At 42.6% G+C, this 15,982-nt stretch overlaps 1 protein-coding gene across 1 annotated transcript; it reads left to right on the forward strand.

Annotated features, from left to right (window-relative positions):
- Positions 1–13,947: 13,947 nt before the first annotated feature.
- LOC307255351 (high choriolytic enzyme 1-like) lies at positions 13,948–15,635 on the forward strand (the record flags this gene model as incomplete). Its single annotated transcript, XM_080034031.1, has 3 exons — positions 13,948–14,001; positions 14,372–14,913; positions 15,395–15,635. 3 exons carry the CDS (start codon positions 13,948–13,950, stop codon positions 15,633–15,635), a joined length of 837 nt encoding a protein of 278 aa, XP_079890157.1.
- Between the last annotated feature and the right edge of the window lie 347 nt (positions 15,636–15,982).

Below are 15,982 nucleotides of genomic sequence, written 5' to 3' on the forward strand. Positions count from 1 at the left end.
TAGCAGCGCTATAAGAATATTTAAAGTGCATATAGTTCTGAGGCCATAGAATGCAGTATGAATATAAAGTGCATTGTTGAAGTGCATAATATACTGTAGCTCCAATCTTTGGCTTTTAAAACGCACAATGGGTGCTAATAAAACGCACAATGGGTGCTGAATGTACTCCTCTAATAAATCAGGCCAAACCAAAGACTGTCAAACAAGAACATTTTACTTCAACATTTCCTCCGACAAGGTTGGGCCTGAGGGAAATGATTTATATTTACTTTAACAAGAACTGCATTGCTATTTACCTGGAATCACATTAAGCAAAGGACTCCATTATGATAAAGCTGCTTCATTGAAACCTGTAGGCGCTGCGACTAAGACAAAATATCCCAGCAACCATGAACTGGTGTCTTCCTGGAGTTCCAGTGGAAAATTGGCTGTGAACAAAGAATGGCTTAGTATATAGCAGGGGTGGCCAACCCGCGGCTCGCGAGCCGCATGCGGCTCTTTGCCCAGCTTCGTGCGGCTCTTCAGTTCATATCAAATTATGTGATTATAATTTTTTTTTTTTTTTTTTTTTTTATACTTTTTTTTTGTGTGGGCCTATGTGTGTGTGTAACCAATAAACAGAATTTGCTCGGGTTGTGATAGCAGTTTACTATCGATCCAGTTTTTATTTAACATTTGCTGGACTGAAATGCATCTTTCTTAATCACAATGTATGTCAGGAAAACCATGAAACACAATACCTTAAATCACATGGAAATGTGATAGTATTTTAGTTAACCTTATAATATGAAAATAGATATATAAAATATATTTCCCCTTGTTAAGGGAGTTAAACCAAATATTAAATTGTCTCAAAACAAACCTGTTATTACAAATAAACCTGACGAGATATTACTCGTTCTCTTATATAAATCTCTCTTACTCAGTCCATGAAAACAAAATGAATACCGAACGGTCTTCTATCTCTCAGTCCATGGAATAAACAAAAGAAAATACCGAGCGGTCTTCTTATCCAAAAAATAGAACAAATCTTGAAGTGTCCTTATATCGTCTTTAGCAACAAGAAAAAAAAAAAGTAACAAAATAAAGTAAAGTGCTGGCCAGCAATAATATTATAGAGCTCTATATGTGTGTGATGGTTTAATAGTTTTGCCTGCAATCCTCGGGGATATTCAGAAGATGGCGACGGCTCCTCACGAGCTCACGAGCCACTGGAAAAGCACTCAGGAAACAGCGGCAGCGTTTCATCAATGTTCATTCACTCTGCGGAGTTCCTTACTAACGGTCTTCTTATGGGTAAACTTCGCCGATGGCTTCCGGCTTATTATCAAAAGCAAACCGAGTATTTCGTACAGTAAATATTACGCTTAAAAATACTTTTAACAAGTTTAAACTCCGAAAAATAAACAGCAGGAGAATCACAGCTTGACCACACATTGCTTGCATGCATTGAGAAGAGAGAACTACCCGCGAAAACACATCTCCAAGGTAACAATAACACACACCGTAAAACAGCAGTCGTAAAGCTGCCGCAACATAAAGTGGTCGTAACCCTTAAAGAGACACACACCAAAAACAGTGATATTACAGAAAAGCATTAACTGACTGAAAATATATCTGGGTTACATCCTCCCCCACTTAAAATGTGACGTCCCCGTCACTACCTACGGCTAGAGACTGTACTAACCCTGCAATTTGCTGCTGCAAGGACAATAAGAAACCATAAAACAGTGTCTGCTGTGTAGGGGGACTTAAGGTGTGATGTTTACAATGGGCTTTGCGACCAACTTGGTAGTCACTAAGATAAGCTGGTGGTACCCTTGTTCTCTGAGGCCTAGCCTGGGACGGGCCTGGACTAATTACAGTCTCAGTGTCTGACAAATCATGCTGATCTGACATGTATTCAGGGGCATTAGGATTTAGGGGATTTTGAGACTGAGAGGTACTCTGTTCAGGGGTTTCAAGGCTCATGTTCTGCGTTTCCAAGTCTTGATCCACTTCCATTGAAGACAGATCATCCTCAATATCTCCCTCATCAGTCACCTCAGGAACTTGAGACGGGCTTGCCTGCACATCAGTACTCACAGGATCTGCTTCTAAGGTTGCAGGTAAGAACCCACAGGGAAGAAGCATATCTCGATGCAAAACCCGCTCTCTGCCCTCACCATTATCGGGCCTGACAACATACACCGGGATACTCTCATCCGGCTGTTTGGCAACAACGTAAACAGTGGATTCCCATTTGTCAGAGATTTTGTGCTTCTTTCTGAGACTCAGATTCCTCACAAGGACTCGATCCCCTACCTCTAAAGGCAAGGCAGTCACCTTAGCATCCCAACGCCTTTTGTTCAACAACTGACGTTTTTCAGCATTTCTTGACGCTAGCTCATATGCGTGTCTGAGTCTTTTCTTTAGGTCTCGCACATATTGTGTGTGCGTTTTGGGATTGTGACCCTGAGGGCTGATGCCAAAACAGAGGTCAATGGGGAGACGCGGCTCTCTGCCAAACATGAGTAGGAAAGGGGCTTCGCCAGTCACATCATTCCGTGTACAATTATATGCGTGTACAAGGGGCTTGACATATTTCCTCCACTCCTCCTTCTTTTTGTCCTCCAGCGTTCCCAAGAGGTCGAGCAGAGTCCTGTTGAATCGCTCTACCGGATTCCCTCTCGGGTGGTAGGGCGTTGTGCGCGACTTGGCGATTCCAGCATGCTTACAAAGTTCTGCTACAACTTCTGACTCAAAACAGGCTCCTTGATCACTATGCAGCCTGCGGGGAAAACCATAGTGACAAATGAAGTTTTCCCATAACACTGTGGCAACAGTCTTGGCTGTCTGGTCTCTAGTTGTATATGCCTGTGCATATTTTGTAAAGTGATCAGTTATGACCAGTATGTTTCTAGTGTCTCTTGAGTCAGGTTCAATTGTCAGAAAATCCATACAGACTAGCTCCAGGGGACCACTGACTTTGATGTTGACTAGTTTGGATGCCTTTTGCACCCTAGATTTTCGTCTGACACATCTTTCACAGCTTTTACACTTTGTCTCAATGTATTTTGCCATCTTCGGCCAGTAGAACCTTGCTCTGGCTAGTTCCAAAGTTCTCTCGATACCCATATGGCCTGTCTCATCATGAATACCTTGGAAGGCTCTTTCTCTGTGACTACTGGGTATGACAAGTTGATGAAACGCTTCACCTCTTTGATTGAGAACTTTGCGGCACAACACTCCGTTCTTCAAGAGTAGCTTTGATTTCTCTCGTAAGAGTTGAGCTACCTCTGGCTCCACAGTCGTCTTATCAAATACCTCAGTGTCAAGCTCATCTTCCAGTATACGAATAACTTGTGCCAAAGCTGCGTCTTCCCTCTGCAACTGATGCCAGTCCTCCATAGACATTTCTGGCAGAGCTGACTGTCCTGGCCCAAGGACTGGATCTTCCAGATCATCAGGGACCGCACTTTCATCACACAAGAGAGTTTCCACTGCAGGTATCACACTGTCCGGATCCTGATTGTCTTGTGAAACTGCATGAACATTGACACCATGGCGCATACAAAGAGTGCTCACTGTCTCCCCATCCAAAACTTGGAACTCCTCAGGTGATAGGCTAGCTCGATCTAGCATACCTGAAATTCTCTGGTCCATCTCTCGAGACTCTTCATCGTCTTCGGATGGTTCATGAGGTCTCCTCGAGAGCCCATCAGCATCGATATTCAGCACACCAGATTTGTAATGGATGTCAAAGTTGAACAGTGATAGAGAAGCAAGCCATCTGTGGCTCGCGGCATCTAACTTTGCACTTGTCAGCACGTATGTCAGAGGATTGTTATCCGTTAGCACTTTGAAATTAGCCCCGTACAAATAGTCATGAAACTTTTCACTGACCGCCCATTTAAGGGCGAGAAATTCTAACTTATGCACGGGGTAGTTTTTCTCACTTTTAGAGAGACCACGACTGGCGTACGCTACCACTCGGGTTTGGCCATCTTGGACCTGATACAGGGCTGCACCTAAACCGGTCATACTGGCGTCAGTGTGGAGCACATATGGGAGCTGCCAATTGGAAAATGCAAGCACCGGGGCAGATGTTAATTTCTCAATGATGAGCTCAAATGCTGCTTGGCAATCAGGGGTCCATAATGCACCAAGTGGATGTGACTGTTTTCGTGGCCAGTGATTAGGGCCTTTGTGCCTGGGCGCTAGATCTCCTTTCAACAAATCATTTAGAGGCCTAACAACCCTAGCATACTCTCTCACAAATCTTCGGTAATACCCAGTGAAACCTAAAAATGACCGAAGCTCTTTGGCTGTTTGAGGCCGGGGCCATTCTTTTACAGCAGCAACTTTGTCAGGATCGGGTTGGATTCCCTCAGCAGATATCACATGTCCTAGGTATTTCACAGAGGTCTGGAAGAATTTGCATTTGGAAGGGGACAGTTTGAGGCCAAAATCAGAGACGCGTTTGAGAACCTTCATTAGTCTCTCCTCATGTTCCTCCAAAGAGCTGGAGAATATTATGAGATCGTCAAGGAAAGCAACAACCTCTTGGAGGTTGATACCTTGCATCACCTTCTCCATGGTTCGCTGGAAGGTTGCTGGAGAGTTGGTCAGGCCTTGGGGCATTCTCCGAAATTGCCATGTTCCAAAGGGTGTTGTGAATGCTGTCTTTGGCCGATCAGAGGGTTCAACCTCCAGCTGATAGTATCCACTCTTTAGATCAAGAACAGTGAACCATTTTGAGCCTGACAGCAGGGAGAATGTCTCCTCTATACGAGGTAATGGGTAGGCATCTTTTTTAGTCAAGTTGTTCAGTCTGCGGTAATCCACCACCATTCGCAGATCTCCGTTCTTTTTCCGGACAAGGACAATTGGAGAGGCGTAGGGGCTATGTGATTCCTCTATGATGCCTATGGCCAAAAGGTCTTGGAGATGCCTTTTTAAGTCATTGAAGTCGGCAGGTGAGACACGTCGAGTTCGTTCTTTGAATGGTACATGAGGGTCAAGCTCTATGCGATGAGTGACTCCTGCAATGTTGCCAACATCTAGATCATGTCTAGAAAACGCATCTGACACTTCTTTGTTTATTCTAGCCTGTATGTGCTCCCTTAGTTCTGGTGCTATGGGGCTGTCGCTGAAATCAGGATAGAAGATTTCAGCTGCTGAATTGATCTTTTCATTTTGTGACACCGACAGAGTATGTGTCTGCGGAAGGGCAACATCTGACTGTTTGTTCTGGTCAGAGTGTGAAACGGGCACTGCCCAGTCAATGGGAGAGCACTCAGCAATGACTGTTTTTGGGTATAAGGTGATGTCACGCTGAGAAATATTTTTGACAGCAAGCTTAAATTTATTGTGGGATTGAGGCTTTACATCCACTATCTGGTCATAGACGATCAGGCCTCCTGGCGTAGGTATTTCCTCCGTACCACCCACAAGAGCTTGGAACTCACCTTCACCGGGTTTATTGTGGCAGATGCCCTTTAAAGTACAAAGCTCGCCGCGCTTCAAGCGTATGGGTACTTTGCTGCTGAGCCTAACACGCAGAACTTTGGCGTCTTTTGTTTGGGAGTCAGTCCGGTTATCACACTCTGCATAAGCCATTAGCCAGCTGGCCTGGATAGGAAGAGTTTCTGGGAACTTAGTTCCGCCTTGCTTAATGCAGTCTTGGATCATTGGACGCAAGGCATTAGTACCTACAAGCAGAGAATGCTTGTCATTGTATGACTGATCTGGGCTTACTAAAGCTAGGATGTGAAAACATTGGTCTGTGCCACATTTATCTTTAGGGAACTGCACATCCACTTCAACATAGCCCAAATATGGAACCTTTTGTCCCGCTGCACCTTCAATGTTTAGGGCATCTTTAATAGAGAATAACTGTCTGTGGGAAAGGTAACGGGAATAAAATGACTGGGATATGATTGTTACTTGGGACCCTGTGTCAATTATGCAATTGCATTGGACTCCATCTAACCATGCTTCACTATCACAAGGCTCTCCAACAAGTCCTGCTGGAATCTGAATAGTCGCTGATGCATTTGGGGGTTCATGCATGCACTGGCTCAAAACAGGGGAACTAGTTTGACACTGAGCTCCTGCTTGTCCCACAGCAGGAGCCCTTAACTGTTTAAAGACATATTTGGCTGGGGGCTTGTCTGCTGGTAGCTTAGTGGACGTTGGGTTTGTCTAGTTTGGTGTCTCTCACAAAGTTTCTTCTGCACAAGCACCGCATTAGTTTGGTTTGTGCATTGCGGCATCATATGTGACTCTTCTCCACAGTTGTAACAAAACCTGCCTGCTTTAGTGAGATTCTCTGTGGGCACGGCTTGGAGTGGTGGAGCTGTGTTGCTGCTTTTTGCTTTCTGTGAGAACTTTCGTCCTGCTCTATCATATCTGGGGGGATTGGCATGTTGAGTAGTGACACTTTGCTTTAGTTCAGCCTCTAACAGTCTGATTCTCTCCTCAAGCTGCTCCCTAGTGTTAGCATCGCACACCGCTAGGACTTTGTTGCTAGGGGGCTCAGACTCATCAGTAGTTAGGTGTGTCTTAGTATGAACTTTGGTTGTGCTCCCAGCAGTATGTCGCTTTTTCCTCATTTCCTTTAGCTGACTTTCTTTCTCATAATTTCTTATTTTGAACAGCAACTCTGAGAAAGTGGGCGTGCTCTGGGAGGGGTCATTGAGTTGTTCTTTTAGGTGCAATGTGGTTATCATACTGTCTTCCCAGCAGCCTCTTAGGAACTGCTTTAATAGTTGAGAATCACCATTTTGTTTAGCTACACCTTTATTTTCAACTACTTCCTGTAACAGAGTTTGGAGTCGACGCAAGTAGTCGGATGCTTTCTCCCCACTGTCCTGATGGGTCTCTAAGAAGTGAATATACAGCTCCTCACCTCCTGTAACGTTACCATAAGCCTTGTCTAGTTCATGGAGATAGTCACTTGGTGGGGCTTGGGCTCCAATAGAGAAAGCCATATTTAAAGCAGGGGTATGAAGGCTATCAAGAAGCATACGGCGCTGCTGTGCCTCTGACAGGCTGGAGTCATTTAGTACCTGCTTAGCTCTAAGCCGCCACACTTTGTAATCCACCTCTGTAGAAGGTTTAGGAGAATTTCCAGAGAATGGACGCAGTTCTCTTGCAGGTGGAATGAACACCAGGGAGTCGTGTTTTACAATATGTTCCACGATTACTCTCTGAACATCTGCAGGGAGGGGGTCAACAAGCAGAGTGTCATTAGGGGCCTGTCTTGGACTGGATGCATAGCTATCAGCACTGAAGACAACCGGTCTTGGGTTAGGGGTAGACTGTGCTTTAAATGCCGGGGCTTTAAGAGCAGATGCTGGGGTAGAAGTTACTGGGCCCTTGTCACTATCCCCTTTTCCAGAAATATGATTCACTGCTACTTGCTTCAAAGTAATGGGGCTCATGTTGTATGTTAGAGCTAACTCATTTACCTGCTCTCTGAAATTGACTGTCATGTCATCAATAGCACGAGCAAGAGGCACTACATCATCTGTGGGTGGCTCACTGACTGACTTAGGTGGACAGTATTCATCTATCTGCATAACCTCCCAATATGAGTCATCAGCTGGATGCTCGCGGTCTAGAAGCATTGGAGTTAAAGACTCGCTAAACTGACACAGAATGGTATTGGGAAGGCTGTCAATGTGATGCACTCCAACAACATCATCTAGTAATGCAAAAACCCTTTTTACATCTTCCAGTTTAACCTTAGCTGGGACACCCTTAAGCATAACTGTGCGCTCTGGGTCAAAACCATACATGTCACAAAACTCCATTTTGTTTTCTCAATTAACCCAACCTTACAATTTTCAGATGATTACACTTTAAATAGTTTTTATATTTAAGATCAAGTAGACGCACTTCAGTCCCTGTTCGGGCGCCAATTTTGTCTGTAACCAATAAACAGAATTTGCTCGGGTTGTGATAGCAGTTTACTATCGATCCAGTTTTTATTTAACATTTGCTGGACTGAAATGCATCTTTCTTAATCACAATGTATGTCAGGAAAACCATGAAACACAATACCTTAAATCACATGGAAATGTGATAGTATTTTAGTTAACCTTATAATATGAAAATAGATATATAAAATATATTTCCCCTTGTTAAGGGAGTTAAACCAAATATTAAATTGTCTCAAAACAAACCTGTTATTACAAATAAACCTGACGAGATATTACTCGTTCTCTTATATAAATCTCTCTTACTCAGTCCATGAAAACAAAATGAATACCGAACGGTCTTCTATCTCTCAGTCCATGGAATAAACAAAAGAAAATACCGAGCGGTCTTCTTATCCAAAAAATAGAACAAATCTTGAAGTGTCCTTATATCGTCTTTAGCAACAAGAAAAAAAAAAGTAACAAAATAAAGTAAAGTGCTGGCCAGCAATAATATTATAGAGCTCTATATGTGTGTGATGGTTTAATAGTTTTGCCTGCAATCCTCGGGGATATTCAGAAGATGGCGACGGCTCCTCACGAGCTCACGAGCCACTGGAAAAGCACTCAGGAAACAGCGGCAGCGTTTCATCAATGTTCATTCACTCGGCGGAGTTCCTTACTAACGGTCTTCTTATGGGTAAACTTCGCCGATGGCTTCCGGCTTATTATCAAAAGCAAACCGAGTATTTCGTACAGTAAATATTACGCTTAAAAATACTTTTAACAAGTTTAAACTCCGAAAAATAAACAGTAGGAGAATCACAGCTTGACCACACATTGCTTGCATGCATTGAGAAGAGAGAACTACCCGCGAAAACACATCTCCAAGGTAACAATAACACACACCGTAAAACAGCAGTCGTAAAGCTGCCGCAACATAAAGTGGTCGTAACCCTTAAAGAGACACACACCAAAAACAGTGATATTACAGAAAAGCATTAAAGCGGATACGAGTAACATTTAAATATCTTTTAAACAACCTCATGTTTCCTCTGATAATCATAAATTACCTTTAACAGCAAACGAGACCATCAGTGCAAAGAAAGACGTTTTTATATAGTTTTTATTACTGCTTTTGGTCTGGTCGCACACCCAGTCCGATTTTCGGTTCGCTCGTGCAGGCTCTATGGTCACATATCCGTATTGGTTGCAGATTTCAGTGTGGCGCTGCAACGCGATTTGAGAAGCCTATCCCTCCAGGTGAGGGAAGGGGAGCGGGAGCCTTGTTTGAGACAGTTATTTGTCGTCATAAATGACTGATAACGGGGCTGAACCATCAAAGAAAAAAAAGAGAATGCAATGAAGAAAAGCGAAAAGGGAGAGTGAGTGATAGGCGGGCGGGAGGACGTTGCCAAGCAACGTGTATACAATTTCACGAGAGCGAAACTAGACTGCTAAATGAATGAGCGGTTGGTACTAACACAAAGTTTGCTTTGCTTCACCATCATCAGATAACCATTATCTGAAATAGTCATTATTTACATCAACAACACAAACACATTACCTCATCGTGATCCATAGTCTACTAACTGCCGTCTCTCATTCATTCGCTTTCTGTGAGGACACAGCTCCGTGAGAGAGAGAGTAGTTAGGTGACGCTGCTGAATCAACTCATTGCAAGCAGGTGTGTGTACTGACTGGCATTAGTTGATGCAGTGTCAAAACCACTCTCACGGAGCCGAAAAGAGTCCTCACACTTTCAACACACGAACATGCACTATATTGCGCCCTTCTCAGTCCACGCTCACGCGCCTGGCACGAGCATTTGCGACAGCGGGCGTCGTAAAAATACTACCGCTTTTGTCCAAAGGGGACGCCAACGTGCCATCTTACTCGTAGTGCCTTTAACTGACTGAAAATATATCTGGGTTACATGTGCATGTTCGCAAACGTTTCATGCGGCTCTTACGTTCGTTTTACATGTTGTCTATTATTTAATTTTTAATTGTATTAATGTGTAGGCCCTATGTGTATGCCCTATGCCTGTTCGCAAATGTTTAATTGAGGACGCAACATAACGTTCGCAAACGTTTGGTGCGGACGCAACATAAAACTGCCCGCTCAGCTTGGAGTGAGGTTTTCCGTGAGTAAACTATTTGTGTCAAGTTCGCTCCGAAACAGAGTGGGAGAGTTCATATTTTTTGTTGAACGTTATGGCAGGCCATTCTGCCTTATATGCCAGGTGTCATTTGCGCATTTCAAGGCTTCAAATCTTCGGCGCCACTTCAGCTCTCTCCATGCTAAAAGTAAGTCCCACAAAGCAACATGCATAGTAAGAGAAAAACGCTATTTTAAATTGTTATATTTTTGTTTGTGGACTTGGTTGAACTGAGAGTTTGTGTGTGAGGCAGTGCACACAATGTTCATTGTTGAAAATGACTGCCCTGTCGTCTTTAGTACTGTAGGAGTCCAGTCCTGTCATTATCACAGGGGCGGCCTTAACGATCTGGGGGCCCGTTTCAAGTCCTAGTGTGGGGCCCCCTGTTTTTTTTTTTTTTTTTTTTTTAATAAATAATGCTTGTGTATGCATGTGCAAGCTCCCCACGAAAAAAAAAAAATAATTTGGCTCTTTGTCTCTGACTGGTTGGCCACCCCTGCTCTAGGGTCACAAGTGTGAGTATTTATTTGCATCTGTGACTGCACAAATACTAAACATGTATCAAAAGCAGTTTTATTGCAAATCATTAACATATCCTAGAGTCTGATTATCCCACTCAAAAAAATCCACTTTGCATCTATTATATGAGAAATGTTTCAATTATTGTGTTTTTTTAAAATAAAAATGGCTCACGTCATCACATAAGCTTGCATGTAAAGGGTTAAAAGCCATTACAAATTAATAAATATTTGATATGTATGTAAAGAGGTCAAGTGGGATAAAAGGTTTGTAAAAAAAAAAGTAGAAAAAAATATTACTGTATACCAGGGGTGGCCAACCAGTCAGAGACAAAGAGCCACATTTTTTACTGTGTTACTGCAAAGAGCCACATCGTACACACGGGTACACACAGTGGCGATTCCAGGAAATTTTGACTGGGGGTGGCCAAGGTGGGCCACAGAGTTAGAGTGGGGTGGCCATCGCACCCTTGAATGAATAGCATGTGATATGCTGTACAACCAATTCAAAGATGATTTATAATCCCAAATGCCCAAATCATGTTAGTATCCATTGTAATGTTTGTCAGAAAACTAAACCCCTGAAGGGGGGTCTGGGGGCATCCCCCCCCAGAAGATTTTTTTGTGTTTTTAACATGTAATCTAAGCATTCTGGTGCATTCTGGCGAAGATAATAAAGGAAAAAGTCAATATTTATTTCAGCTCAGATGAATAGTAAAATTAGCAAGAGAACATAACTTGCTAGCAGCCAGATGCCTAACAACTGCACAGAGGGACGGATGACCACTAGCTTTTGACCAAATATCTTGCTAAAAAAATAAACCTTTATTTATGAAAGTCTGCCCTTGCTAAGAACATGTTACACTCGATAACTACAAACTTTATTTTTTTTATTCAGATTTCAAAAATCTGCTGAGACACGTGCCTATACACATGCATGGGTGGCACGCATGTCACAAGCACACTTATGCTGTTTTCAAGACCTTTGCTGACCAGAGACCAGTTCTAGTGGCCACAGTCCTACCATTAATTTAGTAATTGAAAATTGGGGGGGGGGGGGGGGCTTCTTTACCTTTTTAATGCATCAGCAATTAAATTCTTCAAATCCCAGTGTGTCAGCAAGCGTGTCTGTGTGTGTGTGTGTGTGTGTGTGTGTGTGTGTGTGTGTGTGTGCGTATGTGTGTGTCTGTGTGTAAGAGGCTCTGTGTGAATGTGTGTTTGTGTGTGTGTGTATGCGTGCGTGCTAGGTGTGTGAGTGTCTGTCTGTGTGTGTCAGTGTGATTCAGTTTGTGTGTGTGTGTGTGTAGATCTGTGGAGAGAACTGAAGCTCAAGCGACAGCCTCGAAACCTTAAAGATTAGGGGAGGATCTGCAAAGAGGTGTGGTCCAAATGTTCTCCTGAGATGTGTGCAAACCTGGTCATCAACTACAAGACACGTCTGACCTCTGTACTTGCCAACAAGGGTTTCTCCACCAAGTACTAAGCAATGTTTTGATAGGGGATCAAATAATTATTTCACTCAATGAAATGCAAAATAATTTCTATCTTTTTTTTATGTGATTTTCTGGATTTTCTTTTTGATATTCTGTCTATCACTGTTAAAATAAACCTAGCATTAAAATGATAGACCGTTCATTTCATTGTAAGTGGGCAAACTTACAAAATCAGTGAGGGATCAAATACTTACAAAACACACACACACACACACATAGTACACTAGCGTGATCTCGAGAGGTTAGAACTATTATAATAGGTCCATGGGTTTTACTAAGATTGCGTTCCGAATCGCATACTTTCTACTATATAGTATGTAGAAAAAAGATTTAGGATGTCCCGATTCTTGTGGCCAGATTTAGTATGGTTAGAAGTACCCGGATTTCCTACTTCATGCGGCCAAGATTGTTAGTGTTGAAATCTGCATCCTATTTGGGCGATTCTGACCCACAATCCAGTGCACACGTGAAGTGACGTCACATCGACGAAGCCTCCATATGAAAACAAACGGGGATGCGACGGATATAAAAGCAAGAGGCAAGATTAAGGCGCAATGTTATGATGAAATAAGAGAGTAAAATATGTCCCAATAGTATGCATACTGCATCCTAACTAGATTCTTTTTATCGTCGGATGTAGTATGTAGAATAGAAAAAAGAAAGAGTATGCGATTCGGAACGCAACCTAAGTAAACATTACTGCTGAACTGTCTTTACCAAGGTGCTGACTACTTTAGGCCATTGGGGGCGCTGTTTGAAAAATCATCACCATTCTCTGACCCCAATCTAGAGAGCAGAGTCGACATTACTCATTACTTTAGTGCATTTTACTCTGAAAATTTACCTCAGACTTTAAACCTGCAGTGTGTAGAATTTTGGGAATTTTTTCATTGCAGACTTGGTAGAAAATAATTATAATATCCATAAGTAAGTTTAATTTAGTGTATAATGGGGGTGGGGTTACCCAGGGAGCATTGCATTCTAGAACTTTCACCGCTAGATGCCAATATATTAATATTCAGATATTACACACTGCATCTTCAAAAGTGGAGTCAGTGATTTTGGAGGATGTTTGTTTACAAAATCACTTTTTGTCAAAATCAGTGAATATCTCCTCATGATCTGCTACCTGTCCGTACTGTATGTGTTCTGAAACAAATCTGGTTGTTAAAGTGTGTATCGGAGGTTAAAAATGTTAAAATCTTTTATTTGAATTTTTTTTACTGTATACTTCACTGCAGTATCTAACTTCCAATACGCACTTTAATACACAGCTTAGGCTCTGTGAACTTGTATGTAAATAAATGTATGAATGTATTCTCCAGAATGTATGAGTCTACCTTCAAGTATCTGAGTTCTGACCAAACTATACTCTTGTTTGCAATGAGTACTTTTATCTAATGATACTTCTTGTAAGTACATTTGAATGCCATTCACCTTCTTATGTATTTATCATTTGTATTAAAACATTTTCAACAAAAACAAACTAAAACACGGGTGCAGTTTACCTTTCCAATGAATTATATTTCTAATGTCAAGATTCAATTCCTTGGGAAAGACCATATATTATTTGTAGCCCAATAAATCCAACCTCAACATTAACCTAATCTAGCCGGCGCCGCGTTCATCCGTCTAAGAACCCAGAGACAATGAATGGTGTTTAAAGAGTAGGTTTGTCCGTGGAGTCCGCCCTCCCGAGGTTTATTTAGGCCTAAAGTGGTGTGGACCCCAACCCTTAATCCTGCTGCAGACACACCTGTAGAGCAGAGTATAAAGAGCCATGACCGACCTGAACCAAACATCAGTCTCCAACGAGAAGGTTCCACTCCACAGCAGATCTCCACGACAACTCAACGTTCTACATTCTGAAGATGATGACTCGCTCTTCCGGCGTTCTGCTCCTGCTCCTGCTAGGCCTCTGTCAGGTAATGGAACTTTAATTACAACCGGGACAATGTACAGAAGAAACCAGGAACTTTCAGGGTGTGTTAATTCTAGCGTTCCCTTAGGACAAAAGCGGTGGTGTTTTTACATCGTCAGCTGTTGTTCCTGGTTGAACGTACCCAAGATAAAGGCATAAACAAACAGCTATATGAAAATAGCATTCTGTGCACTGATGGTCTTGTTATCTGTTGAATGTCAATTATGATCATCCGAAGAAAAATTACCATTTCAAAAATATTTAAAAGTTCCTCGTAGCACCTTTAAACTATTCTTTTAATTTAATATGAAAATACTTTTTTGTGGTGGTACATTTTATTGATTCTCGTCTTACATAAAATCCCATCTCATCAGGCCGCCCGGCTTCTCCCGGAAGAAGGAAATGGAGTAGACATAGACAACATCGACGAAATAGACGATATACCAGAAGACTTGGAGCACGATGACGATGACTCGGTGGACGTCACCGACAGCATCCTGAGCTCCAACAACGGCACGGAGAAGATCCTGTGGGAAGGAGACCTGGTGGCCCCCATGACCAGGAACGCCATGAAGTGCTGGAACCAGCAGTGCCAGTGGAGCAAGAAGTCCAACGGCGTGGTGGAAATCCCCTACACCGTGAGCCGGGACTTCACCAGGGGCGATACGCAGAAGATAGAGAGGGGTATGCAGGGCTTCCACAGCAGCACCTGCATCCGATTCGTCCAGCGCAGCAACCAGAGAGACTTCATTTCCATTGTGAACAAGGGCGGATGCTACTCCTCTCTGGGGCGGACGGGAGGCAGACAGGAGCTCTCTCTCAAAAGGGGCGGCTGCGTCTTTCACGGAGTCATCCAGCACGAGATCAACCACGCACTGGGCTTCAAACACGAGCAGACCAGGAGCGACCGAGACAGGTATAAAAGCATCACAACACTTTAACCCCCCAGGACTTGAATCAAAGTATAGATACTCCTGGTTAAATGTTACGGATCTTACAAGTGAAAGTTGCCCAGTCGAATTTGTAATCAAGTTATAGTACCAGAGTATTTGCTTTTAAAAATACTTTTAGTATTTCAAAAGTACATATTGTAGATTTCTGCTGGATAAAAGGCAAAGGATTAAAGTATGACTCTTGTTCCAACAAGACAAGGTGATTTTATAACATTTCATCTTAATCTACGCCATCGCAACATTCAACATTAAAAATCAACAGCTGACTTCAAAGTTTTGCTTAGCCTGAAAGTAGCTACAAGCTTCTGAGAAATGTAGCGGAGTCAAAAGTAAAAATGTTGTCTTTGAAATGTAGTGTAGTGAAAGTAATGAGTTTCCACAAAAAATACAAATACTCAAAAATATTCTCAAGTAAATCGACTGTGTTCCTGTCCGCCACTGCAGGTACGTGAGGATCAACTTCGGGAACATCGACAAAGCGATGGCTTACAACTTCGATAAGGCTGACACCAACAACCTGAACACTCCGTACGACTACGCCTCCGTCATGCACTATGGACCAAGGGCCTTCTCCGTCAACGGGCGGGACAGCATCACTGCCCTTCAGCGTGGCGTCAGCTTCGGCCAGAGGAACGGCCTGTCCCGCATGGACATCAAGAGGATCAACGCGCTCTACAGATGCTGAATGTGAAGAATTCATACTGTTTCTGTTGTATTTCTTCTTTCTTCTATATTTAATCAAATCTTCTTAATAAATTATATTGGATTGCAGTTTGTTCCAACTTTTCATTTCAAATGTTTTGACAACAGAATATATGACACCAAAACGTGTAATATGGAAATGAAAGAAAAAAACAATTCCTATGAATATATTATAGGGGAGAGTGGGGTGAGCTGTGCCACTTTTTATATTAGCTTATTAACTTTTAATATAGCTTTCAGAAAAAAGAGTTTTCTTGTGGCACAACTTGTCCCCGGTGTGGTGTAAGTTGTGCCACAAGAGAGAATACCATGGGGTAAATTGTGCCATTG

The sequence above is a fragment of the Ammodytes marinus genome (genome assembly GCF_949987685.1).
Source record: "Ammodytes marinus genome assembly, chromosome: 9".
NCBI lineage: Eukaryota > Metazoa > Chordata > Actinopteri > Uranoscopiformes > Ammodytidae > Ammodytes > Ammodytes marinus.